This window comes from Gopherus flavomarginatus, chromosome 25 (genome assembly GCF_025201925.1).
Source record: "Gopherus flavomarginatus isolate rGopFla2 chromosome 25, rGopFla2.mat.asm, whole genome shotgun sequence".
NCBI lineage: Eukaryota > Metazoa > Chordata > Testudines > Testudinidae > Gopherus > Gopherus flavomarginatus.
The window spans coordinates 8,165,367-8,192,647 of record NC_066641.1 but is presented as its reverse complement, the minus strand read 5'-3'; the positions used below and the strand labels follow the sequence as shown (position 1 = coordinate 8,192,647).

At 55.9% G+C, this 27,281-nt stretch overlaps 2 protein-coding genes across 5 annotated transcripts; one reads left to right on the top strand and one right to left on the bottom strand.

Moving 5' to 3' along the window:
• Nucleotides 1-7,032: 7,032 nt before the first annotated feature.
• NAGS (N-acetylglutamate synthase) lies at nucleotides 7,033-14,338 on the top strand. Of its 2 annotated transcripts, XM_050934744.1 has the most exons (7): nucleotides 7,033-7,103; nucleotides 10,746-11,020; nucleotides 11,099-11,303; nucleotides 11,861-12,041; nucleotides 12,251-12,422; nucleotides 12,987-13,169; nucleotides 14,107-14,338. In XM_050934744.1, the coding sequence occupies exons 2-7, from the start codon at nucleotides 10,818-10,820 to the stop codon at nucleotides 14,240-14,242; spliced, it is 1,080 nt and encodes a 359-aa protein (XP_050790701.1). In that variant the 5' UTR covers nucleotides 7,033-7,103; nucleotides 10,746-10,817; the 3' UTR covers nucleotides 14,243-14,338. The 2 variants fall into 2 exon arrangements, with proteins under 2 accessions (XP_050790701.1, XP_050790700.1); XM_050934743.1 differs by having other exon boundaries at nucleotides 10,746-11,303.
• On the bottom strand, nucleotides 14,261-24,802 carry TMEM101 (transmembrane protein 101). Of its 3 annotated transcripts, XM_050934740.1 has the most exons (5): nucleotides 24,646-24,802; nucleotides 22,327-22,507; nucleotides 21,475-21,621; nucleotides 18,010-18,273; nucleotides 14,261-14,582 (listed from the first exon to the last, which is right to left on the bottom strand). In XM_050934740.1, exons 1-5 carry the CDS (start codon nucleotides 24,780-24,782, stop codon nucleotides 14,550-14,552), a joined length of 762 nt encoding a protein of 253 aa, XP_050790697.1. In that variant the 5' UTR covers nucleotides 24,783-24,802; the 3' UTR covers nucleotides 14,261-14,549. The 3 variants fall into 3 exon arrangements, with proteins under 3 accessions (XP_050790697.1, XP_050790696.1, XP_050790698.1); XM_050934739.1 differs by lacking the exon at nucleotides 14,261-14,582 and having other exon boundaries at nucleotides 16,414-18,273; XM_050934741.1 differs by lacking the exons at nucleotides 14,261-14,582; nucleotides 24,646-24,802 and adding an exon at nucleotides 23,222-23,501 and having other exon boundaries at nucleotides 16,414-18,273.
• Between the last annotated feature and the right edge of the window lie 2,479 nt (nucleotides 24,803-27,281).

Here is a 27,281-nt window from a genome sequence, read left to right as displayed (position 1 = left end):
ATGCTGACAGAATTTGCAGATGACAGCAAGCCAGGAGGGGTTGCCAGCACTCTAGAGGACAGGATTCGAATGCAAAACCACCCGGACAAATCGGAGAATCGGTCTGAATTCCAGCAAGACACAATGTAATAAAGACAAGTGCAAAGTACTTCACTTCGGAAGGAAAAAACCAGACGTGCAACTACAAGACGGGGACTAACCGGCGAGGTGGTAATACCGCTGACAAGGATCGGGGCTGATAGTGGATCACAAACTGAACATGAAGCAACAATATGCTGCAGTTGCGAAAAAGGCAAATATTGTTCCGGGCTGCAGTGTCATGTGGAAGCCAGGGGAGGTACCTGTCCCGCTCTGCCCAGTGCTAGCAAGGCCTCAGTTGGGCACTACTCTCTGCAGAAGCTGTGAACAAACTAGAGAGAGTCCAGAGGAGAGCCACAAAAGCGATAAAAGGTTTTGAATACCTGACCTATAAGGACAGGGTAAAAAAAAGGGGCATGTTTAGTTTTCAGAAAAAAAGACTGCAAATAATCTGCAAATATGTTAAGGGCTGTGACAAAGAGGACTGAAGGTAGGACAAGAGGAAATGGGCTTGACCTGCAGCCAGGGAGAGTTTGGTTCACTGTTAGGGAAAACTTTCTAACTCTCAGGGTAGTGAAGCTCCGAAATAGGCTTCCAAGAGAGGTTGTGGAATCCCCATTTCTGGAGGTCTGGAAGAACAGGTTGGACAAACCCCTGCCAGGGGTGGTCTGGGTTTACTTGGTCCTGCCTCAGCACAGCGCAAGGCTGCACAGAGGATTCAGGGGGCCTGGGGTCTTCAGCGGCAGGGGGCCCCCGCTGTCAAATTGCCACCGAAGATCCCGCACTTCAGCAGTGGCTCCCAGGACGGAAGGACCCCCTGCCGCCAAAGACCCAGAGTGGAAGAAACTCCGGGGGCCCAGGCTCCACGAGAGTTTTCCGGGGCCCCCAGAGCAAGTGAAGGACCCCACTCCAGGGGCCCCAAAAACTCTCGTGGGGGCCCCTGTGGAGCCCAGGGCAAATTGCCCCACTTGCCCCCCCCCAGGCAGTTCTGGCACAGCAGTCAGACTAGATGACCCCTCAAGGTCCATTCCAGCCCCACATGTCTCTGATTCTGTGATCATTTGATTATAATCCCTCCACTCCCTGGCTGCACTCTGGCTTCCTCTAATGGAGGTGATCCCCCTGCACGTGATGGCGGATGGAGATAAAGGGGGCAGAGGCCGCACACAGGCCAAAAGTGACCCTGGCGATTAGAGCTGAGCAGGATGTTTCCATCTGAACATCATTTCGATGCAAAACATCAGAACCAAACCTTGCCCCAGGGACCTTGCATTGTCAATCAACGTTGTCAGCTTTTCAACGGGGGAGAAACCCCCCGACACTGAACAATTGTTGCCGAAAACTGACTAGTTTTATTTCTGAAAATGGTTTCCAGAAAAAAAAGAGGGGTTCTTCTGTAGGGACCCCAGAAACCTCCAGATAGCTAAGGGATCCCCATCAGCTGATCTTCCACCCTCAACGCAGATTTCTCAGCCTGACAGCTGGGCCTCCCGTTATTACAGAACTAGACTGCCTCACTGATTCCTTGTGTCCCTTGTCTGAATCCATTTGTCTCTTGTCAGCACGGTGTGTCACTCGGTCCCTCTCTGGCAGTGGCTGAGCCCCACAGAGATTGAAGAGCCTGCTACAGCCATATCTCAATCCCCACTGCTGACAACCCACCTGGGGGTATAGTGTTACACTTCAATTGGAAACCCCCCTGGGATAGGCACCATCTTTTCATTCTGTTTGTACAGCTCCTAGCGCCAGCAGGTCCTGGATCCAGGAGGGGGCTCCTAGCCATCAGGAAAAAAACACGATGAGGTAAAAAAGTCACCTCCCCAACCAACCTAGTTACACTCCTATAGAAAAGGCACAGAGCAGGCCTGAATCTCTGCAGGAAGGTGGCTGCTAAGGGAATGGGATGTTAGAGCATTGATCCATTTCCCCCCACCCTCTGATGGCCTTGACTGCTTGCTTTCTCCTATTTATTGACAGCCGCTCTCTATATGGAGCAGATCTCTTTGAAGCTCTCCATTCACTCCAGGGCACAATCCTCTGCCTTGTTGCTCTTAGGTTTTTATCAGCTCTTGAGAAATGATAGTAGAACACACCCACCACATCCCTCTCCCAGCTACGCAAGTGCCAACCCTGGGAAGTCAACAGAAAGCTGGCCCGGGCTCCGACATGCTGTTCCAGGTACACAAAGTTGACCCCAACTCACGGCTTTTGGGAACGACGACGTCATCACATGGCTAAAAGGCCTTAGCACGTCATTCTGATAAGACACAAAGTGAGAACATATCAGGAGCTGCGTCCCACACAGGGCTTCTGGTTTAGTCTATGGCTTCTCACCCTAGGGGCCCATCGACGGTCTGGTGAGCCCCTTTGGGTGCTCCAGAGAGTGAAATACAGGCATAGACTCCAAGGCTGGATGGGACTCCTGAATACCAAGTCAGAGACCATTCTCACACAGAAGTCCCTGCATTCAGCCCAGAACTTCTGGCTGGGCTACAGCATGGAGACTGGCAATAGAGATCTAACAGATCGGGGATTAGAAAAGTTGGGAGGGGAGGTGGATTCAAGGGGACAACACAGGACTTGGCTTCAGGACTCCTGGGTTCTGTTCCTGACTTTGCTACCAGGACACCCTGAGAACACTGCTTTGTACCTCAGTTTCCCATAATGAGTGAAGTAGATGAGCTCTGCTGAAAAGCATCCAGAGTATTGGCAGGGTGGAATCTCTCTCTTACAACATGGACAGTCGGCAAAGCTCTGTAAAACGGCTGTGACCTTTTATTTTTTCCTTTAATGGTTTGCTGCCCATTCCTACAGCCCCAGCCCTTTCGGGGTGGAAGAAATACAGATGGACAGACCCAAAACTCCAGCCCGCTCGTCTCTCAGCAATACAGCACGTTCGCTTTCTCGCAACTACGCTTCACCATGGAACAACTGCAGAAAGGCAGCAGAGATGGAAGTGATTTCGATCCTTTTCAATGTATATAACTAACGGCTTGACTTACCCAGGTTCACTTGGACAGACTCCAATTATCACTAATTACTAGCCATGATTGTTGTAAGACCATTTATCAAAGCTTCCAGGAACAAGTGCATGAGAATCAGTCTCATGCATCCATGTCTACTGCTGTCTCTAGGACAAAGCGCTACCATTCATAACTCCCACCCCCCGCACCGACAGTAACTGGCACGTTCCTCCCTACAATGGTCTTTGCTGCTGCTCATGTTCCTGACCTATTCACCAGTTCGGTCACAGCAAAGTGCTGGTCCTGACTCCCAGTCACGCTCTAACCACTGGACCCTATTCCAAGGTCTGGGGAAAGAGAGGATCCAATATTTAAAGCAGGACTGGGAATAACACCTGCTAAGTGGGAGAGAACAGGGTCTAGTGGTTAGAGCAGGCGGACTGGGAGCAGGACTCCTGGGTTCTGTTCCTAGCTGTGGGAGTGTCACGGAGTGTGGGGGAGTCCGGCCCTGCACCCCTCTTCCTGGGACCCACAGTGACTCTCAGCCAGTCAGTAAAACAGAAGGTTTATTGGACAACAGGAACACAGGTTACAGCAGAGCTTGCAGGCACAGTCAGGACCCCTCCACCGAGTCCTTCTGGGCTTTCAGGGTGCTTGGATCCTAGCTAGGATCCCCTGAATTCCGCCCACACAGCCCCAAGCCCAAACTCCAACTGCTTCCCTCCTGCCACTCCCTTCCTTTGTCCCCTTCCCGGGCAAAGGTGTTGACCTTTCCCCTCCCTTACCTAGCTCAGGTTACAGGCTCTGACATCGTCCATCTCCTAAAGTCCTCCCCTGCTCTCCCACTCCCCACACAGACAGTCCCTACTGCATCACATCTCTCCCCCCTTCGAGACTGAACTGAGCGGGGTCACTCTGCCCAGTGACCTGGGGAAGTTCAGGGTCCCCTCTCCGGGACAACGCATCCGCTGTCAGGTTGGCACTTCCCTTCACATGGACCACGTCCATGTCATAGTCCTGCAGGAGCAGGCTCCACCTCAGGAGCTTGGCGTTGGCTCCTTTCATCTGGTGCAGCCAGGTCAGGGGAGAGTGGTCGGTGTACACGGTGAAGTGTCGCCCAAAGAGATATGGCTCTAGCTTCTTAAGGGCCCACACCATGGCCAGGCATTCCTTCTCGATGGCCGCGTAGCTTTGTTTCCGGGGTAGCAGCTTCTTACTCAGGTACACGATAGGGGGCCTTTTCATCCTCCTGCATTAACACCGCCCCCAGTCCCGTGTCTGAGGCATCGGTGAACACCATAAAGGGTTTGTCAAAATCTGGGTTTGCCAGAACTGGGTCGCTAACCAGAGCCTCCTTCAGCGCCCGGAAAGCCTCCTGGCACTGCTCAGTCCAGATCACCTTGTCTGGCTTCCCCTTTTTGCACAGTTCAGTGATGGGGCCGACTATGGCACTGAAGTGGGGCACGAACCTTCGATAGTACCCCGCCATTCCAATAAAGGCCTGGACCTGCTTTTTGGTTTGGGGAGCAGGCCAGTTTCTGATCACCTCCACCTTGGCTGGTTCCGGCTTCAGGCAGCCGCTCCCCACCCGATGGCCCAGGTAAGATACTTCAGCCATCCCCACCTTGCACTTCTCAGCCTTTACTGTTAACCCAGCCTTTCGGAGTCGGTCCAGGACTTGTTTAACCTGGGACACGTGGTCCTCCCAGGTCTGGCTGAAGACGCAGATGTCGTCAATATACGCCACGGCAAAACTCTCCATCCCCCTCAGTAGCTGATCCACCAGGCGCTGGAAGGTGGCCGGCGCTCCCTTGAGGCCGAAGGGCAGGGTCAAAAACTCATAGAGCCCCAGAGGGGTGATAAAGGCCGATTTCAGCCTGGCATCTGCGTCCAGCGGCACTTGCCAGTAGCCTTTGGTAAGATCCATAGTGGTGAGGTACCGTGCACCTCCCAGCTTGTCTAGGAGCTCGTCAGGCCTGGGCATAGGGTAGGCATCAGATACGGTGATGGCATTGAGCTTTCGATAGTCCACACAGAACCGGATTGACCCATCCTTCTTGGGAACCAGCACTACTGGCGAGGCCCAAGGGCTGGAAGACGGCTGGATCACCCCCAAAGCCAGCATGTCCCTGACCTCTCTTTTAAGATCCTGGGCAGTTTTACCAGTGACCCGAAAAGGGGAGCATCTTATAGGGGGGTGTGACCCCGTCTCCACCCGGTGGACAGTCAAATTAGTGCGTCCAGGCTGGTTGGAAAACAGCTGTCGGTACAGATGCAGCACCCCTCTGATCTCAGCGTGCTGGCCCGGGGTCAGTTGCTCGGAGAGGGGAATCGCCTCCAAGGGGGAACCAGCTTTTGTCCCAGGGAATAGATCCACTAAGGGGTCATCTCCCTGCCCCTCCCAATGTCCACACACAGCCAACACCACATTCCCCCTGTTATAGTATGGTTTCATCATGTTCACATGGTACACCCGACGGTGATGTGCCCGGTTTGACAGCTCCACCACATAGTTTACCTCATTCAGTTGCTTGATAACCTTGAAGGGCCCTTCCCAGGCGGCCTGGAGTTTGTTTCTCCTCACGGGGATAAGAACCATCACCTGATCCCCGGTGGCGAAGGCACGGGCTCGTGCTGTGCGGTCATACCAGACCTTCTGCCTCCTCTGGGCTCGGGCCAGATTCTCCCTGGCCAGGCCCATGAGCTCGGCCAGTCTTTCCCGGAAGGTCAGGACATATCCCACCACTGGGAGCGAACAGGGTCTAGTGGTTAGAGCAGGCGGACTGGGAGCAGGACTCCTGGGTTCTGTTCCTAGCTGTGGAAGCGAAAAGGGTCTAGTGGTTAGAGCAGGCGGACTGGGAGCAGGACTCCTGGGTTCTGTTCCTAGCTGTGGGAGCGAAAAGGGTCTAGTGGTTAGAGCAGGCGGACTGGGAGCAGGACTCCTGGGTTCTGTTCCTAGCTGTGGGAGCAAACAGGGTCTAGTGGTTGGAGCAGGACTCCTGGGTTCTGTTCCCAGCCATGAGAGAGAACAGGGTCTAGTGGTTAGAGCAGGCAGACTGGGAGCAGGACTCCTGGGTTCTATTCCCTCTTCTGCTACTTACTCCCTGTACAACCTTGAGCAGGTTAGGGATTCCAGCCCAGATCCACAAAGGTATTTTGGTGCCGAACTCTCACCCAATTATGGCCTTAAACTATAATTTTCACCAGCAGCCACTGATTTTGGGGGTCCCAACTGGAGAGGCCTGCGGCCTGGCATCCCTCGCAGCTCTCGGCAGCTCTCATTGCAGCCAGCAGGGCAGGCCCCCTCTGCCAAGCTGGCCCCAGGATTCTCAGGTCAGGCCTGGGAGAGGATTGCCCAGCAGCCCAGCGGGGGGGGGGGTAGTGGAAAGAGAGCCCCCCCCCCCGCCAGCCTCAGCAGGTGGGAGCTGGCACAATCCCCCATCCCAGGAGGGGTGGGCCCGGCTCTGATCTGTGCAGGGAGCAGGATGTCCCCACGCCCGGAGCACCTTGCTCAGGCCCCTGGCCCGGCACCCGCAGCACGCGCTGGGGTTGCTCAAGCCGCTGTTTGCACAGCCCCGGGCCGGGCGGGGGCCAGCGCCAGGCGGGGCGGCACGTCGGGAGCTGGCCGCTGATTTGCTTGCAGGGGCCCGGAGGAAGGGGGCGGGAACCGGGACCTGCCCCGGCCCCAGGGTGTCGCGCTCGCCCCACTGCAGCGCCCGCAGCATCGCCATGGGCTCGCTCAGCGCCGGCTCCGCGGCGGCCTCGGCCGGCCGCCTGCTCTGCGCGCCCGTCCCGCGGGTGCTGAGCGGCCGCGGCCCCGGCCCCCCGCGCCCCGGCGCCGCCGAGCCCCGCAGGGGCGGCCGGCGGCGGGAGGGCCCGGGCGGGCTGGCGGGCGCCCGGCTGCAGCTGGCCGGGGCCGGAGCGGTGCCTGCGCCCGTGGTGCGCCGGGACATCCAGGCCTTTCTCCGGGAGTGCGGCGGCAGCCCGGGCGAGGCGCGGCACTGGCTGGCGCAGTTCCAGGCGCTCGGCCACGCCGGCGGCCGCCCCTTCGCCGTCATCGAGGTGAGAGGCGCCGGACCCACAGCTGGGGGGTAACGGCCCCCGGGGACACCGGACCCACAGGTGGGGGGGTCACGGCCCCAGGAGGCACCGGACCCACAACTAGGGGGGTCGATCACAGCCCTGGGGGAACCAGACCCACAGCTGGAGGGTAACGGCCCCAGGGGGCGCCGGACCCACAGCTGGGGGGTAATGGCCCCAGGGGGCACCGGACCCACGGCGGGGGGGCTACTGGACCCACAGCTGGGGGGTGTCACGGCCCGAGGGGCACCGGACCCACAGCCCTGGGGGAACCAGACCCACAGCTGTGGGGGTCACGGCCCCGAGGAGCACCAGACCCACAGCTGCGATGGGGCAGCCATGGGGGGGGAGCAGGCACCCTGAGGGGTCACCAGACCCACAGCTGGAGGAGGTCACAGGCCCAGGGGGCACCGGACCCACAACTGGGTAGGGAGCAGGCACTCCTGGGGGCACCAGACCCACAGCTGGGCAGGGAGCAGGCACGGCTGGGGGAACCAGACCCACAGCTGGGGGGGGTCACAGCCCTGGGGTCACTGGACCTACAAATGGGAGGGGTCACAGCCCCCTGGAGCATTGCACCCACAGCTGGGGGTCCACAGCCCCCTAGGGCAGTGGACCCACAGCCGGGGGGCAGGTACAGCCAGGGGCACTGTACTCACAGCTGGGGGGGGTCACAGCACCCTGTGGGCACCGGACCCATAGCTGCGATGGGGCAGCCATCAGGGGGGCAGGCACAGCTGGGGACACTAGACCCACAGCTGAGTGGGGTGGACACAGCCAGGGGGCACAAGACTCAGAGGGTTTGTGGATGGGATGGGCAAGCGGGGGCCAAGTACAGCCCCAAAGTCCGGGGGGCTGCAGAGTGGAGGCAGCAGGGGTGGAAGGCTGGGAGATGCTGGGGATGGCGCTGCCAAGACTGTAAAAATCTGAATCAGGGCTGTCTCTCCATCACATTTCTGAACCATCCAAGCACTTCACACACTGTTTTACAAGACACATCAGAATTAAGATTCTCTCCCCTGCCCCATATCCCTGCAAAATGAATATGATACTTTAGGATGAAAAAAAAATGTGCTTCACAAGTAGCCGGCTGGAAGAGCAGGTTATAAACCAGTTAATAACTAAAAGGGAAACCAGAATTAAAAAGGCAGCCAAGTCAAACGAGAGGAAAGGAAATAGAATTGGAAGCAACGTGGGATTATCCTGTGGAACTCACTGCCTCAGGATGTTATCAAGCAGGGGTGGGCAAACTATGGCCCGCAGGCCACTTCCAGCCCATCAGACCATTTAATCCGGCCCTTAGCTTCCACCGGGGAGCGGAGTCGGGGGTTTTCCCCATTCCACACGGCTCCCAGGAAGTCTCCGGCTCCTACATAGTATGTGGAGGCATGGCCAGGCAGTTCTGTATGCTGCCCCGTCTGCAGCTTCCATTAGCTGCGGTTCCTGGCCAATGGGGGCTGTAAGGGTGGTGCCTGTGGATGGGGCAGTACGCAGACCCGCCTGGCCGCGCCTTGGAGCTGGAGGGGGGACATGCTTCCAGGAACTGCTTGCAGTAAGCGCCACCCAGAGCCTGCACCCCTGAGCCAGCCTGCACCCCAATGCCCTGCCACAGTCCTGATCCCCCTCCTGCCCTTTGAACCCCTCAATCCCAGCCCAGCCCCTCTTGTACCCCAAGCCCCCCATCCCCATCCCACCCCAGAACCCGCATCTCCAGCTGGAGCCCTCGCACCCTTCCCCCATACCCCAACCCCCTGCCCCATCCCTGATTCCCCTCCCACCCTCTGAACCCCTCGGTCCCAGCCTGGAGCCTCCTTCTGCACCCCAAACCCCTCATCCTGAGCCCCACCTCAGAGCCCTCACACACACACCCGCACCCCAACCCAGAGCCCCCTCCTGCCCCCAAACTCCTAATTTCTGGCCCCACCCCTTGCCCCAATTTCATGAGCATTCATGGCCCATCATACAACTTCCATACCCCGATGTGGCCCTCGGGCCAAAATGATTGCCCACTCGTTACAGAGGCAACCACCACAAGATGGGGTATTGAACTAGATTGTCCTGATACAGGCAGGTTACCACCCTAGATAGACTAGTGGGCTGGGGAAGGGTGACCCCTGCCTAGGACTGTAGCCTAGGACTTGGGAGATCTACAGTCAATTATCTGCTCTGCCACAGACTTCCTGTGTGACCTGGGGCATGTCACTTAGACACCTAAAAAGCTTTGAGGATCTGAGCTTAACTTCTGCTGCTTTCAATGGGAGATAGGTCCCGAAAAACCTTTGAGAAGCTGGATTTAGCCCCACTGGGCCTTGGCTCCCTGCTAGGGTGACTGGACAGCAAGTGTGAAAAATTGAGACAAGGGGTGGGGGGTAGTAGCAGCCGACAGAAGAAAAAGACTCAAAAATCAGGACTGTCCCTATAAAATTGGGACATCTGGTCACCCTATTCCCTGCCTGTGCTGTGGGATCACAGCCCTGCCTGACAGGTGCTGGGAGGAGAAATACTGTCAAAACCAGGATTGGGCCAGAGCAGTCCTGTGGAGAGATTTCACTGGGTCCCATGGCTAGGGCCCATTTAAGGCTCCTAACTTCGACTGACATCTATGGGAGTTAGGAGCCTCTGGGTCCGGATGACCCCATGGGTCTCCTCTGTGACACTGGATTCGAGGGACCCAGTAGCCTGGCGGGCCCATTTCTCTGCTCCCGTCTCACAGGGGGGAGAAGATTGGGCTGTAGGGACTGGCATGCAGGGTCAGAGGGGCTCCTGGCCCAGCCAGTCCAGCAGTGCCCAGAGCGCTACCTCTGCTGGTTCTCCCACCACTTCCTCCCTTCCGGCGCCACACACACTTGGGGGGCAGGGAGCTGTTTTTAGCCAAGCATTGGCCACAAGTGCTCGGAAACATTCCTGCAGTGAATAGGGCTGCATCAGCCCAGCTGTGCCTGATAGCAAGGGTCCAGATAAGGGCCCCTGATAGCAGCCTTTGCTAGGGACAAAGGGCACCAAGCATTACAGGGACTGGGGTGGGGATGGGTTGATGGGGGAAGGGAGGAAATGGGTTGATAAGAGAGGAGAGGAGGTGATAGTTGTAGTGGGGAGGGGACGGGAGGAGACGGGCTGGGTGGCATGAAGGGAGGGGGGATAGCCCTAGTGGGGCGGGGCTGGGAGGAGGGGAAGGGCGATAACTGTAGTGGGGAGAGGCTGGGAGGTGGGGAAGGGCGATAGCTGTAGTGTGGTGGGGAGGGGAAGGGTGAGGAGTGATAGTTGTAGTGGGGAGGGGTTGGTAGGGAAGGGCGATAGCTGTAGTGGGGGAGGGGAGAGAAGAGTCTATTAGGGGAAGCAGGGAGGGGAATTTTTGGCTGCAGCAGGGCCCCAGTCTCCCAGCCACATCCCCATCCCCATCCCCCACCCCAGGGCTCTGCACGGCTCTGCCAGGCCCCGAGCTCACAGCCACCCAGTGCCCGCAGGTGCTCGCAGTGCAATAGGAGCGGCTCTGCCGCAGGCTAACGCGGAGCCAGGGCTGCCCACCTGTCAGCGTCCACCCCCTAGGCGCTCGGTGCCCAGGGCGGCGCCTGCCCAGCCTCCCCGGGGCCCTGACCCGTGGCTCCCTTGTTCTCCCCTGGGCAGGTGGACGAGGCTGTCTCCCGCTGCAAGGAGACCGTGACCAGCCTGGCCTTCAGCGTGGCCTTCCTGCAGCGCATGGACATGAAGCCCGTGCTGGTGCTGGGGCTGCCGTCCCGGAGCTCCCTGAGCGACACCCTCACCTTCCAGGATACCAAGGCGCTGCTGACCCAGAACTGCAAGGCCCTGACGGACGCCCTGCGCCAGAACTCCGCTGCCACCATGCCCTTCTTCGGGGCCGGCGCTGTGCTAGGAGCGGAGAAGTCGGCCGCCAACTCCAGGTCAGCCGCTGAGCCTGCAGGCCCGGCTCTCCTCACCCTGCCGACGGCTCCCGTTAACACCCCTCTCTCTGCTCCCAGCGGGATCTCCGTGGATAGCGACCTACTGCGGTGGTGCCTGGAATCCGGGAACGTCCCCATCATCTGCCCCGTCGGGGAGACCCGCAGCCGCCAGTCCCTGCTACTGGACTCCGTCGAGGTCACCGCCGCCGTCTCCAGGGCACTGCTGCCCACCAAGATCATCTTCCTCAACATGACCGGGGGGATCAGGAACTCCGGGCAGAAGGTGGGTAAGGGCAGCGCAGGGTCTGGCACAGCCGACACCGACTCGCACAGCCTCTGCTGGGCTAGACACGTGCCTCCCGCTCCGAGTGCCCCTTCCAGTGCCCTGCTTCCAAGACACACTCCCACACCCCGCCTGCCTGCTCGGGCCCCCCACCCTTCCCTTCACCCCTCCCTAGCTCCTGGTAACCCCCTCCCATGCATGGACCAGGGAGCCAGGGGACGGAGCTGAGGAGCCTTGTACGCTAGTGGAGAGAGGCTGGAGGGCAGGTACGTACATGTGGGGAGGGGCCGCAGAGGCCTAAGGCTGCTGTTGGGGTTTGCCCATCAGCTGGGAGAAGGTCAGAGCAGCCCCCTGCACTGCACCCTTCTACCAGGGCTGACCGCGGCCACAAAAGAGCCAGCCTGCCCCACCATGCCCCATGCTGCATTCAGCAGCTGGCCTGGGCCCATTCCAGGAGGCAGCTGGCCTGGAGCAGGGGATGGGCAGAAGGGCCTAACCCATGGAGAGATCACCCATCCCCTTGCTGAGGCCACCCCTCCCACCCCCCGGCCTTGCAGGTGCTGGGGAACGTGAACCTGCCCGCCGACCTGGACCTAGTGACCAAAGCCCAGTGGACGGGCCACAAGGAGCAGCAGCAGGTCAGGCTGATCGTCGACCTGCTAAGCCGCTTGCCCTACGAGGCCTCCGCCGTCATCGTCTCTGCGGGCGCACTGCTCGCCGAGATCTTCAGCAACAAAGGTGTGTGTGGCCCCCTGGGCCTGCCCTGACGGGCTCAGCCGCTGCCTCACTCTCTCGGAGTGGGCGGACGGGATGGGGGAGCGGAGTTCGGTTGGAGAATTCGCACCAGCGCCCCAGCTGGCCGGTGAATGGAGCAGGAATCACAGCACCGCTGCTCTGCGGGAGACCGTCTGAGTGAGCAAAGCCCTTGCTTCTCCCTTTGGCTCCAGGCTCGGGGACCCTGTTCAGGAACGCTGAGCGTATGCTGCGGGTCGAGAGGCTGGAGGAGCTGGACCAGCAGCGCCTGGTCTCCTTGATCAACACGTCCTTCGGGAAGACCCTCCGAGGGGACTACCTGGCTTCCATACGGCCCAGGCTGCACTCGATCTACTGCTCAGAGGGGTAAGGAGGCCCCTGCCCATCTCTGCTGGGCCCAGGAGCTCTAGGAGCAGGCAGGCAGCGGGATATTTAAGAAGGGGAGAGATCCTTATTCAGCTGCTGAAGGCCGTTAGTTCTGGGGATTGTCTTGTATCCCAGAGATCTGAAAACCTTCCCTGCCCCCCTTTCTCTGCCTGCTCTGTTTAGAGAGGAAGCCTGGGGGCAGGGATTGTCTCTCCTTACATGCAGCACCTCACACCAGCTAGAGCCTCTAGCCTCACACACAGCCTGCAAGAGACAAGTTGCAGCCTTCCCAACTGGCTCCTGTTGTAGAGTATGGACCCAGAGCCTCTGAACCTTGGGGCCATACGCAAACCAGGCACAACGTGGTTATTTCCTGTAGTGTCCGAGAGCTCCCACAAGCGGACAGCTGGGGTAACCCTCGTGGCAGCTGCATGGGCCCAGGGGAGCGAGGGAGGGAGAACCGAAGGTGCAAAATCTCCTCCCTTCCTCTGGGAAGCCTTCCCTGCCAAGCAGAGTCTCCTTGTGCCGCCCCCAGGCCCGCTCACCCTGCCCTTTGTCACCCAGCTACAGCGCAGCAGCCATCATTACGAAGGAGCCGGTCCTGGGTGGGATGCCGTACTTGGACAAGTTCGTGGTCAGCTCCACCAAGCAAAGCCAAGGCTCTGGCCAGATGCTGTGGGAGTGCATACGGCAGGATCTCAGGACCCTCTTCTGGAGGTCTCGCGTCACCAACCCCATTAACCCCTGGTAGGTGAAAAGGTGATTGGAGCAGAGCAGCATTTCCACTGGGAATGCCACCCTCCTGGTGGACGCTGACACAGATGCACATCTGTTCTGGGCTCAAGTTTTAGACACACTAACGGTTCTCCTGCTATTCCAGCCTGGGGCTTCCCACACGCAGCTCTGCCAATGTCCCACAACCCTGCCCTGCAGCCCCCCGGCTATGTCAGCCCTGGGCTTCCCATATGCAGCTCTGCCAATGCCCCACAACCCTGCCCTGCACCCACCCCAGCTATTCCAGCCCTGGGCTCCCCACACCCAGCTCTGCCAATGCCCCACAACCCTGCCCTGCAGCCCCCCGGCTATTCCAGCCCTGGGCTTTCCACACACCACTCTGCCAATGCCCCACAACCCTGCCCTGCAGCCTCCCACCTATTCCAGCCCTGGGCTCCCCACACCCAGCTCTGCCAATGCCCCACAACCCTGCCCTGCAGCCCCTGGCTATTCCAGCCCTGGGCTCCCCACACACAGCTCTGCCAATACCTCTTACCCTTACCCTAACCATACACACCCAGCTCTGGCAGTGCATCTCAATCCTGACTGCAACATCCCTGCTACATCAGGGCTGGGCCCCTCCACCGCTCTGCTGGTGCAGCTGTACGCCGATGCACAGCACCCCATGCCGCCTTGCCAATGCCCCTTAACCCTGACCTGTAACCCCCTCCCACTCACTCTGGACCTCCCCATCAGTCAAATTACCACTACTATGCTACTTACAGAGGTGCTGCAAGGATATGATCACTGATGTCTAGGAGGAACCCAGACACTCTTAGTGCGCAGCTAGATACAGTGGGTGGCAAGTCTGACCCAGTCTAACCTCTGTAACTGTCTCAACGGACACTCCTGTTGCTCTATGGGATACAGATACTGCTCTGGGACTAAGCGTTTGTTTTATTCCCGTCAGGTATTTCAAGCACAGTGATGGAAGCTTCACCAACCACCAATGGATCTTTTTCTGGTTTGGACTGTCTGACATCCGGGATTCCTACGAGCTGGTGAACCACGCAAAATCCATTCCAGACTCGTTCTGCAAACCGTAGCGCGATCTTTCTTGGTCAGAGCGAGAGCAGAGCAGGTTGGGCTTGGGAAGAGTCAGGCCTTCGTACATCAAGACCAGGGAAGAAGAAACAGCTCAGAATGGCCAGCCGTGCAGAGAGCCCCAGAGGTGTTTCCTGCACCCAGAGGAATGATTGGCACAAAGAACCCTCTTCGCCAATTCAGCACCCAGCTTTTCCCTAATAAAGTGCTAGTGAAGCCTGTGTTGTGCAGACTCTTGCCCGAGGGGGTCGGGACCCTTGGGTTCAAGTCTCATCTCTGCCACTGACTCACTATGGGACCTCGGCAAAGTCACTTCCCCTCTCTGTGCCTCACTTTCCCGACCTATAAAATGGGACCATTAACAAACGTGTAAAAAAAAGCAGCGACATCTTTCCTTCCAATCCTGTGGAACAGCAAGTAGGAGTCTCACACACAAGCTTGTATTTATAGGAGCCAGCAGCCTGGCTGTGGAGTCCTACACACAATGTGTACAGCAGAAAACAGACAACAAGAGTAGCTGGAAAACGTCAACTTTTAATGTGGTTTTGGCTTCTTTTTCAAGGTGTCTCGCCTTCCTTTAGCTATCCCAACAGTGTGACGTTAGGGTCTTACTGCTTTCTCCTTAACCAGTGCATAAGGCTACTGTGCACCAGAACTGATCAACAAATGTCAGCTGGGAACTTCAGAGCGGCCAAAGGGACACAGACACCAAACCGCCAGTGAAATTCCAGCTAGTGCCTTTGAAAACCCCACACATAAATGGGGTAAAATTGTCAGAAGTGACAAAGTCCCACGTTTGTAAAAGTCTTTAGGCGTTGATGCACTTGGCTTTGTGACAGTTAACTGTATTAGGAACCTAAACCTCATTTTAAGAGCCTAAATCCTACTGACTCTCAATGGGATTTCGGCACCTAAATGCCTAAATCCCTTTTGAAAATGAGATGTAGGTTCCTAAATCAATTCGGTTTCACTGAGCACGGCAATGCCTAAATACTTTTCCAAATCTGGGCCTAAGTGACTTAGCAGCCTATGGCCCATTTTCAAAAGTGACTTAGAAATCTAAGTCTTATTGTAATTTGGACTTAGGCACCTGAGCAACTTTTGAAAACAAGCCAGTTCCTAAGTCCCCTGGGCACTTTTGAACATTTTATCCTGATCACAAACCTACTCGTCATCCATCCCCAGCATCCCTGGCAGTGAAACATTTAAATGTCAAATTGCTAGATATTTGCCATGAATCTACCATGAATTCTTGCTAGTCAGCCAGTAAAGCAGCAGTAAGTCTGAGATGATCTGCTGAAGCACTAGCATCCCCAGTGGCAGGGTTAAAGGAGAGCCTGTCTGGTTAAGTGCCATGATCCTGCAATGAACTCTTAAAATGCCAGCACTACCGACGCTAAGCCCCAGTAAGCCCAAGAGGAAATGTACAGGTACCATAGCTTCAACTGGTGAGGCGCAAGCTAAAAGCAATGTGCATATGAAGCAGAAGATGGGAGACATTATTCAGGTACGAGGAATCGGGCAGCAGGACTCAAGACCTGGGCTCTGTTCCCAGCTCTGCCACAGATTTCTTGCATGACCTTGGGCAAGGCAGTTCATCCTCAGTTCCCCATCTGTACAATGGGGGTAACAACACTGCTGTGCCTCAGAGGGGTGGTGGAGGACAAACCCCTAAGTATCTGGGAGGTATTAGGTACTTCAGTGACGCCTGACACCTCTCAAAGTTGGCCTGCTTATTTAGGTGCTTAACTTTAGGATAAGAAATTCTGGCTTACACGTCTCTCCTGCCAGCATCTCTGTTGGTGGCTAAAGTAAGATCTGACCACCTGGCTCTGGAGCGGAAAAGCAGCTGAAGTTTCCTCTGTTCACGTGCCTGTGATTAAGGGTAAGACAGGAAGGATGGCCCAGCGGTTAGGGCACAAGCCTGGATTCGGAAGACACAGGGTCTGTTCCCTGCACAGCCACAGACACCCTGGGTTACTATGGGCCTCTGAGTCTCAGTTCCCCATCTGTAACATGGGGTTAATAGACATGGCTGGCGGGGGAGAAGAGAGGTGTGTGGGATGAACATAGTAAAGCTGTGAGGTGCTCAGATACGGAGAAGTACCATAGGCGGGGTTTTGCCTGGCTTGATTAAAGGCAAACAATGTCTGGTAAGAAATAAAACAAGGGGTGGAGTTAAAAGCCTTTTCTCATTTAATCATCAGACATACATGATGGGAAAGTGGTTTAGAAAATAGGGAAGACGCAACAGCAGGTCAAAGTAGAAAGCTTGATCTAGGCAGTTGAGACTGACTGTGGTTGAGAACTCTCCTTAGGCGGGCAGGGCGCTAGCGCTAGAGAGATCCTGCATGCCAGCTGGCCTCGCAACCAAAGACAAACCCAACCTGGTGGCAGGAGGCCCTTATGGGGCAAAGGCAAGTTGTCTCTGGGCAGCATGTCACCTTATAACATGGGAGCGCAATCTCCCACCCTGTCCCTGACACTGACAATCACTGGCCAGGTTTGTAAGACATGGGATCCTCAGAGGGTTGGGAACTGGACTTTTCCCCCCTTTCAAGCTTCCCTTCCTCACTCAGTCACTCCCCCCAGCACTCTGGAAATCCCCCCTCTCTTAGGGGGATGGGTAGCAGCTCCCGTCTGTGAAGCTGTTCATTCCCCCAGGCTTTGGCAGGCAGGATTGTCCCGTTGTAAAACAGTGTCCATCTGCTCCTTCCATGGGGCTGTGCTAGGAGACCAGCCAATACACAACTGAGTCACACAGGTGCTCCAATAGTGGACTGGAGGCAGCATGGACGGATGCACACAGAGCGGGAGCGGGGCAAGAGGCAAAATTATTCCTTTCTCATCTCCGGAGCAGCTTCCTTCTCCCTCTCAAGAGCACTGAGGGCTGATCCCCTTTGAAATCGCTCCTCTCCGCAGCACTGCATCCTTTCGGGGAGCAGGGTTTCTTTGTAACCCCATGAAATTCCACAGGCAGTAGTTACAAGCACAGTGAGAACCAGCTTAAGTAACGAATGGAGGACGGCTACTCTGGCTTGGACATTGGCCTGCTGGGTGATCTTGGACAAGTCACGTCCCCGCTCCGTGCCTCAGTTTCCCCATCTGTACAATGGGGATGATGACACTGACCTCCTTTGTAAAGAGCTTTGAGATCTACTGATGCAAAGCACGAAATAAGAGCTAGCTTATTATTACTGTTGTCCCCAACCCCCCCCACACACACCACATTGCAACCAATGTGCAGAGTTCACCACAGACGATGAATGGGTGGCTTTGAAGTCCCCCACTCAATTCATTGTCGGCATCTTTCCAGTAACCAATCATCTGGCTCCCCAGGGGGACTCCCACGCTTCCAGGATCCACTCCTCCTTTCAGCGGAAGAATTATGCTGCTCACACACCCGCTGAGCTAGTCTTACCCTGTTCTACAATGTCCAGGAAGATCCCTTCCCTCTGCTGCTACACAGAGCCAGAAGAGTGAGGTTCTATAGGGCTGTGCTTAAAACACCTGTCAAAGTGCGATGAAGGACTAGCGTGCTTGAGAAGGAGGCAGCCGCTGAGGCCCCTGGCCTGTCAATGGGAAAAATCAACTAGGAATTTTTTAAAAATAGTAAAAAAAAAGAATAAATAATGGTGATTTAAAAAATAACCTAATCCCATCCCCTCCCCCAAACTGCAGAGCCTCCCCGAGGCCCGTCCTATCTGCTCCCACTTGTCCCATCTCAACCATCTGTGGCCAAGATGATGACAGCCCCGAAGATACCAACGTTCTGCCCGATGAGTTTCATCTGGTTCCAGAACTCAACGCGCCGGGAGTCATGCCAGTAGCCGAGGTTCCCATCAATGAACAGGATGACCAGGGGCAGGATCACCGAGAGGATCTGGGCGGCCGTGCTGACATAATAACCGGACAGGAATGACAGGGCCAGCACCCCATAGAGGATGAAGAGTAGCTGCAGGGTGATCTCGCCACCTAGGATGTGGTTGAGGTAAGCCAGACGATCCTCCTTGCTGTGCTGGAGAGAATAGGCCTGTAGGGCGCAGTGGAACAGTAAACCAAAAGGTAAGAGCAAATTCATACACACTGAATAGGTCTGTACTGCAATCAGAATGTGTGACTACAGCACGGCTAGACATACCCATGCTAGCTTTGATCTAGTCCTGCCCGGCCAGGACCCTGGCTACATACACCAGGGGCCCCCCACCCAGCTGCATACACACAAAATGGGCAATGACTGCCTAGAAAGGAGTACTGCGGAAAGGGATCTGGGGGGTCAGAGTGGACCACAAGCTAAATATGAGTCAACAGTGTAGCGCTGTTGCAAAAAAAGCAAACACCATTCTGGGATGTATTAGCAGGAGCATTGTAAGCAAGATACGAGAAGTAATTCTTCCGCTGTACTCAGGCTTCAGCTGCAGGATTGAGTCCAGTTCTGGGCGCCACATTGCACGAAAGATGTGGACAAATTGGAGAAAGTCCAGAGAAGAGCAACAAAAATGATTTTAAAGGTCTAGAAAACATGGCCTATGAGGGAAGATTGAAAAAAATTGGGTTTGTTTAGTCTGGAGAAGAGAAGACTGAGAGGGGACATGAGAACAGTTTTCAAGTACATAAAAGGTTGTTACAAGGAAGAGGGAGAAAAATTGTTCTTCTTAACATCTGAGGACAGGACAAGAAGCAATGGGCTTAAATTGCAGCAAGGGAGGTTTAGGTTGGACATTAGGAAAAACTTCCGAACTGTCAGGGTGGTTTAGCACTGGAATAAACTGCCTAGGGTGGTTGTGGAATCTCCATCATTGGAGATTTTTAAGAGCAGGTTAGACAAACACCTGTCAGGGACTGTCTAGATACTACTTAGTCCTGCCATGAGTGCAGGGGACTGGACTAGATGACCTCTCGAGGTCCCTTCCAGTTATATGATTCTATGTTGCGGCAGTTTCACTGCTACCATTACTGAAGCTAGCTCAGGTATGTCTACATGTCGTGCAATCACATCCCCCCAGTGCAGTGTAGACGTATCCACAGCCTTTCATCCCAAAAGGCTTTGGGGATTGTGTGCGCTATGGCAGCTGCTTCACTGCATGCACCCAATCACTACACAGCAGCTTAGGGGTGCAGGAGACCAACTGAAACTGAAGGAGGCCCAATGCAATTCACAGAGTATAGGCCAAAAGGGACCATTATGATCATCCAGTCCAACCTTCGGCATAGCCCATCAGGACTTCCCGGAATGAATTCCTGCTGCTGGTGGTTGAACTAGAGTGCGGATCTTTTAGACAAACAGTCAACCTTGATTTAAAATTTTCTAGCGATGGAGAATCCACCGCAACCTTCAGCAAATTGTTCCAGTGGTTCATTACCCTCGCTGTTAAAACTTCATGGCTTATTTCCAGCTTCAACTTCCAGAGACTGGATCTTTCAGATCTTTGTCTGCTAGACTGAAGAGCCCATTATCAAGTATCAGAGGGGTAGCCGTGTTAGTCTGGATCTGTAAAAGTAGCAAAGAATCCTGTGGCACCTTATAGACTAACAGACGTTTTGGAGCATGAGCTTTCGTGGGTGAATACCCACTTCCTCAGATGCATGTAGTGGAAATTTCCAGGGGCAGGTATATATATATGCTAGCAAGCAAGCTAGAGATAACGAGGTCAGTTCAATCAGGGAGGATGAGGCCCTGTTCTAGCAGTTGAGGTGTGAAAACCAGTTTCTCCTCTCTTGGTTTTCACACCTCAACTGCTAGAACAGGGCCTCATCCTCCCTGATTGAACTGACCTCGTTATCTCTAGCTTGCTTGCTAGCATATATATACACCTGCCCCTGGAAATTTCCACTACATGCATCTGAGGAAGTGGGTATTCACCCACGAAAGCTCATGCTCCAAAACGTCTGTTAGTCTATAAGGTGCCACAGGATTCTTTGCTGCTTTTACATTATCAAGTGTTTGTTCCCCTTGTAGGTACTTCCAGCCTGTGATCAGGTACCCCCTTAATCTTCTCTTTGTTAAGCTAAATAGACTGGGCTCCTTGCGCCTCTTAGCATCAGGCAGGTTTTCTAACCCTTTAATCCTTCTCGTCGCTCTTCTCTGACTCCTCTCCAATTTATCAACATCCTTCTTGAATTGTGGGCACCAGAACTGGACACAGGATTCCAGCAGCGGTCACACGAGTGCCAAATTCCGAGGTAAAATAACCTCCCCACTCCTACTCAAGATTTGCCAGTTTATTACTAGTCTGAATGTATCTAGCGTCAACTTCTAGCCGTTGGATCTCATTATAGTTTAATCATCAGGCTGGAATTTGGCCAGGAGACCAAGGTTAATAGCTGACTTTTGCCCAAAGCACCATGGGATCAGGATGCCAGTTTTACATCCCCTCTGAAAGGCAGTGCAACCCGTGGCACAGTGCCCCCTGCTGTCATGCTGAGGGTTCTGATTTAATACAGCCTCAGCAGGAAGGAATAGTGCCTGCTACTCAATCAAACAATAACCACAAAGACTAAGGGCACAAGTGGTGCCAAAACACTGTCTTCATTTCTCTGCCTCGTCCACCTGCAGGGCTGTTCTTAGGGGATCACGGAAGCTGATGCTCCTCCCACCAATCCAACCCACTGCCTCTGTTTCTGTCCAGTCATATGCAAATAGCGCTATGGCTTTCTAAACATCCCAGAATCCTTTGCAGTAGGCTGCAGGGCTGTCCAAAGGAGGTGCAAAGAATTCTAGAACCGATGTGACGCCCAAAGGCACCTTGCTGCACCCGAACAAACAAAAATAGGGAGCAGCAAAAAGTCCACAGGCAGAGTAAGCAGGTCAGGGCTGGCCAGTACCCATGGCAGCTGGGGTGTTCCTCTGGCAACAGCCCCTTTTACTCCAAGGGGCACCCTAAGTGGCCAACTGTGCCCCACAGAGAATCCCCCCCAGCTCTGAAGGGCCTGCCAACAAGAAAGAACAGCAACAGATGTGCACATTGTAAATATCCGAACTGCCTCTGCTAACAAGCAAAGAGGCCGGAGGCCTTGTCTGATCTCCTCCAGCTGTGATACAAGCTGCTCCAACACCCACACTTTCCCAATTGCGGCCACAGCCACATAATCCCAGTTTCTTTCCAATCACCCAGCTTCGTCCCCGTGCTCTGGTGATTTCACTGCAAGCCAATGCACGATGCCTAGCAATGACAAAGCTGTGCACGAAAGCCCACCATGGCACCAGCCAGCTCCTGCCCCGCTGGGTACATACCACGCAGATGAGGTAGATGCCGAGGAAGACCTGCCCCGTGGACTGCAGGGACCTGCTCCGTGGCTTCTGACGATAGATCTCACCAGCCCCACTCGCCAAAATCAGGAACCCACCAATGATAGCTATGGTTCTTGAGTACATCCTCACCTGCAGGGGGAAATCACGCAGCGTGTACATCTGTTAGCGACTGGGAAATAAAAAGGAGCCCCATAAACTTAAAATAAATAAAAGCACGAGGCATTCAGATACATGAAAACAACATCTGCAGGGGCATTACATTGGATACAGACCTCTCATCTTCACATTTCAGGGCACAAGCTGATCATCAGCTGAGGTCAGGAAGAAAGTGTGTGGGCTTGTAGCTAGGTGCGCTATGCAATCTCGCTGAAGCAGCTGCTTTGGCCACGAGATAGCGGACTAGCAGGATCAAAACAGGAGTGGAGGTGGAGGTGGAAGAGAAGGGGAAGGACAGGGCGATGGGGATAATTCTTGCTCTCACTGAAATACTAACATGGAGACTGAAGCCTTCTTCTATTCACAAAGCAGATGCAACCCAGGCATTAGCAGGGCAAGGTACCCCTTACACCATCCTGATCTCAAGGAGCGAGGGAGTGATTCAGTCTCTATGGCCTCTTAATTCCTTGCCCTCCCCGCTGAAAGAGCCAACAAGGAGGCCCAGTGAGGATACTAGCTTCACTTGGATGTTAGTGCCTGGGGGCCTGGACTGAGATATACACTCATTTCGGATAGGCCAAAGAGCCCAGGATTACTAAGCAAGGCTGGCATGGGAACAGATGAGGCAGCTGCCCCCTAGCCGATCGGCCCCCCAGGGAATTCCGATGAACACATCACCTTCAGCCAGTCACCGTAGTGCACATAGCCCCCGATATACGCCGCGTACGTGCTGACTGCCAGCTGAAGAGCAGCTCCCAGTGCAAACCACCTGCGCTTCACCCCGAAGGACATGAAGCTGGCACACAACACCGCTGCCCCCATGTCCAAGTACAGATATGGGACGGGGATGTCAGGTTTCCTAGGGGGAGACAAGGAAGGAGTTTCAATTCGGTTGGACATCTGAGGAATCAAGTCATACCACATGAGCAGGACAAAGCAGCCACAACCCTCCATCCGCATGTGAGCTCAGGGTGCCCAAAACTGTGTTTGGGCACTGCCTTGGGAAGAACTCTGCTTTCAGGCTGGAGATATCAGAAACCTGAGCTCTCTCTCCCACATTAGCCTGCGACTAAGTATCCAAGGGACAGCCTTGGACACGGAGGTCCTGTATTTATCCTGGAGTATGTAAGGGCCAAAGAGTGGCAAGGGAAGTTTCCTCACGTCATCCCATCAGCATGCTTCAGTCGCAGTCTTCTCTAACAATAATCCCTAGGTTTTATACAGCTCTTTTCTTCCATAGATCTCAAAGCACTTTCCAAAGAAGGTCAGTATCATTATCCCCATACGACAGAGGGGGAAACTGAGGCACAGAGCAGGGAAGCAAATCCACTCAAAAAATAAAATACAGTAAGTTCTCCTGGGCAAAGAATGTCTATTATTCTATTTGTACAGCACCTAGCACAACAGAGGCCCATCTTGGTTGGCCCGTCAGCACTACCATAATAAACATAATAAACAAAATACCCAAGGTCACCCAGCAGGCCAGTGGCAAAGCCTGGAATAGAACCCACATCTCCTGAGCCCTAGTCCAGTGATCTATCCACTAGGCAACACTGCCTCCCCAAATGCCTACCATGAATGGAGGGGGAGGCCACTCAGATTATCCACGCTTGCTGTTCCACATGTTATGAAAATAAGCTCAAAGCCATTCACAGTGTCTCTCTGCATGACCCAGCACCATCAGAAAAGCGCCACCTCTAACTCCCCAAAGGCACACGCAGTGCTACAGGGTTTCCACTCCAGCATTAGCTGAATCTGGGTATTGCAAGCCAAACAGGGTTGCTACCTTTCTAATTGCTGGTAATGGGCCCAGCCCCACCTTTTTCCCCTAAGGCCGCACCCCTGCTCCACCTCCTCCCTTGAGTTCCCGCCCGCTTCTCCAGCTCTTCCCTAGCTCCACTCCCTTTTCTGCCTCTTCCCCCAAGGGTCCACTCTGTCACACATGCCTCTGCCTTCCCTGCTGGCTGGCTCCACTCCCCCTTCTCGGCCCCAGCTGGGTTCGCTCTGCTGATCCAGGGCTGGGACAGGAGCTGCTGCAGGCTAACAAGGAGCCTGTGGGCAGGTAGGAGGCAGCCCCCAGCTACTACGCAGGGGCTGGGTTAATGACCAGGCACCTCCTGCCACCTCCGAGCTTTAGAAAACCGGACACCTGGCAACCCTAACCATGAACAGTCTAGCACCTCACGTAAGCAACAGCTAAGCCCCAGGAAGTCCGGTAAGGAAGGATTTAGCGCCTGAGCTACGGTCCCCCGGCTTAAGGCAGAGCCTTGATCTTACTTTAGCACCAGCAGATGCAAGGCCATTAACCAGACCACGCCTAGGAACAGTGTGTAGCACAGACAGCTGCTGCCTCAGGGGACCAATTCTCATCCTGTCCTTAACTCTGCCCTTCCCCATGACCCCCACCCCCACCCTCTCCTCCTCCCCCACCACCCGTGACCCTGACTCCATCAATCCTAATTCTACTCCCTCCTCCCCATCTAACCCCTTCTCCTACCCACACGACTCCACCCCACCCCCAACTCCTCCCCTGCCCCTCCCCATCCCTCCTGACTCCACCCCACCCCAACTCCTCCCCATCTCATCCCCTGCCCCTCCCCCTCCCTCCTGACTCCACCCCACCCCGACTCCTCCCCATCTCATCCCCTGCCCCTCCCCATCCCTCCTGACTCCACCCCACCCCGACTCCTCCCCATCTCATCCCCTGCCCCTCCCCCTCCCTCCTGACTCCACCGCACCCCCTCCTCATCCCTTCTAGCTCCTCCCCACTCCTCCCCTGCCCCTCCCCCATCCCTTCTGGCCCCTCCCCATCCCTCCTGACTCCACCCCACCCCCTCCCCATCCCTTCTAGCTCCTCCCCACTCCTCCCTTGCCCCTCCCCCATCTCTCTTGGCTCCTCCCCACCTCTACTCCTCCCCCGCCCCTCCCCCTCCCTCCTGACTCCACCCCACCCCGACTCCTCCCCTGCCCCTCCCCCACCCCTGCTGCCCCGCCCACCTGCGGGCGTCGGCCCGCTCCGCGAAGAGCATGAGGGCGCTGAGGCAGTTCCAGAAGGGGAAGCGCGTGAGCAGCACCGAGCCGAGCTGCATCAGCAGCCGCAGCAACCGCCGCCGCCGAGCCCCGGCCGCCGCCATCTTAGTGCGGGGCAGCCCAGCCGGTCCGTTAGCGCGCTTCCGCTCGCGTCCGTTCCCACATGTGCCCGGCCGGAAACGGGCCCCGCCAGCAGCCGGGTTCCGCCCACGGGAGTTTCCCCTGGAGGTGCGCGAGCGCAGGCTTCTTTCAGCCCCGCTGCCGCTGGAGTCGATGGGTTTCCCCTCGCCCAGCAGTGTCCGGGGTTGGGGGGTCCTCGCTACAGAGCCCGGCCACGGGCAGGGCAGCCCCTTCCCCCGTTCTGACCCCTGTGCACCAGCCAGCCGTCTCAGGACGGGGGGAGAGAACCCAGGAGTTCTCTGCTCTCTCTATCCCCCTGTCCTGCTGGGAAAAGAACCCAGGACTCCTGACTCCCAAACCCCCTCCCCAGTGCATGCACCCCCTGTCTAACCTCCTTCCCTATTCCCTGCCAAGGGCTGGCAGCAGAACCTGGGAGCCTTGACTCCAAACCCCCCTCCCCAATGCATGCACCCCCCTATCTAACCTCCTTCCCTATTCCCTGCCAACAGAACCTGGGAGCCCTGACTCCCAACCCCCCCTCCCCAATGCATGCACCCCCCTATCTAACCTGCTTCCCTATTCCCTGCCAAGGGCTGGCAGCAGAACCCAGGAGCCCTGACTCCCAAACTCCCTCCCCAATGCATGCACCCCCTGTCTAACCTCCTTCCCTATTCCCTGCCAAGGGCTGGCAGCAGAACCCGGGAGCCTTGACTCCAAACCCCCCTCCCCACTGCATGCACCCCCTGTCTAATCTCCTTCCCTATTCCCTGCCAAGGGCTGGCAGCAGAACCCGGGAGCCTTGACTCCAAACCCCCCTCCCCACTGCATGCACCCCCCTATCTAACCTCCTTCCCTATTCTCTGCCAAGGGCTGGCACCAGAACCTGGGAGCCCTGACTCCCAAACCCCCTCCCCAATGCATGCACCCCCTGTTCTAACCTCCTTCCCTATTCCCTGCCAAGGGCTGGCAACAGAACCTGGGAGCCTTGACTCCAAACCCCCCTCCCCAATGCATGCACCCCCTGTTCTAACCTCCTTCCCTATTCCCTGCCAAGGGCTGGCAGCAGAACCTGGGAGCCTTGACTCCAAACCCCCCTCCCCAATGCATGCACCCCCCTGTTCTAACCTCCTTCCCTATTCCCTGCCAAAGGCTGGCAGCAGAACCTGGGAGCCTTGACTCCAAACCCCCCTCCCCAATGCATGCACCCCCTGTTCTAACTTCCTTCCCTATTCCCTGCCAAAGGCTGGCAGCAGAACCCAGGAGCCCTGACTTCCAATCTCCCCCCTCTTCCCTTCTAAGAGCTGGGATCAAATCCAGGAGTCCTGACTTAGTCCCTCCCCCAACCACCTGCCACCGCTCCCCTCCCACAAGAGTGAACAGAACCCGGGGTCCTGACTCCCAATCCCCACACCCTCATCCTCAGCCCCTAGACCCCAGCGCCTTCCAAGGGCTGGGATCAGACTCCAGGAGGCACGGCTGTCAGTCTCCACCCAGCTGTAATGCTCCTCTCCCCAGCTCCTCTCTCTTCAGTGCTGCTCTGGGAGCACTCCCCCTATTTCTAGCTGATAATCGGTTAATAAAATCTGGCCCTAGGCTCCCACATCTCAGCCTGGTGCCTGCAGCTTTGACCATCATTTTAGATGGTTCCACGGAAGAATTCACCTTTCTTTCTCCCTTTGCAGTCTGGAGGACCCCAGATGGACCTAAAGAGAGCTGAGGCCTACCAAGAACACTTTACATTTTGCTCCTACAGCTGGTGAATTCCTGAGTGATGGGGGGATTAATTAAGAATGTGGGATTATGGGATGCTGGCTTCCTGCCCTTGGTGAGGTTTCTGCCAACACAGTAAATCCAGCTTTAGGACACAGAGTTTGCTGCAATGCCAGCAGATTATATCTGAGCTCTATGAGGGGGTAGAGGGACGGGGGACCAATGATCTTCTGTTCAAGAACATATCAGTCCAGGCCCTGGATTTGTGATGAGCCAAATTTCCCCCACTCTCGTGACTGGCTTCAGCAGTGGCACAGCTGTTGGACTAACAGCCAGACTTCCAAGGCCTCAGCACCCATCTGTGTATATTACAGATCCCCCTCTGTGCTGACCCACAGAGAACAAGCCTGTTATAGGCACGTGATCAAACCTAGCTCCAGCTGTCCTCATCCCCTGACCACCTCCTCCCAAGACCCCCCTGCCCCTTACTGCCCCCTGGAATCCCACCCCCTTATCCAACGCCCCTGCTCCCTGTCTCCTGACTGCCCTCCTGACCCCACCCTCTTTTAGCTCTGGAGGTCCTGGTTCAGTCCTCTTGGTGCTGGTCCACATAACAGCCCTCACATAGGCACTGAAATAAGCATTAAAACTTTGCAGAAGTGATGCTTACAGCTGGGTTTTCCAAGCAGCCCAGCATACAACACCTACGGCTCTTTGGAAAAACCCAGCTACTTACCTTGCTGCTTAAATGGGGGGCTGAGCACGTGTGAAAT

What these genes read in the sequence shown, in the direction of transcription:
- TMEM101 (XM_050934739.1), bottom strand. Translation starts at nt 24,782, where the DNA reads ATGGCGGCGGCCGGGGCTCGGCGGCGGCGGTTGCTGCGGCTGCTGATG. An exon ending in GAGCGGGCCGACGCCCGCAG is followed by an intron (nt 22,508 to 24,645) that starts GTGGGCGGGGCA and finishes GTCTCCCCCTAG; the next exon opens with GAAACCTGACATCCCCGTCC. An exon ending in GCATCTACCTCATCTGCGTG is followed by an intron (nt 18,274 to 21,474) that starts GTATGTACCCAG and finishes TGCGCCCTACAG; the next exon opens with GCCTATTCTCTCCAGCACAG.
- NAGS (XM_050934743.1), top strand. Translation starts at nt 10,818, where the DNA reads ATGGACATGAAGCCCGTGCTGGTGCTGGGGCTGCCGTCCCGGAGCTCC. An exon ending in TCAGGAACTCCGGGCAGAAG is followed by an intron (nt 11,304 to 11,860) that starts GTGGGTAAGGGC and finishes CCGGCCTTGCAG; the next exon opens with GTGCTGGGGAACGTGAACCT. An exon ending in TCGATCTACTGCTCAGAGGG is followed by an intron (nt 12,423 to 12,986) that starts GTAAGGAGGCCC and finishes TTTGTCACCCAG; the next exon opens with CTACAGCGCAGCAGCCATCA.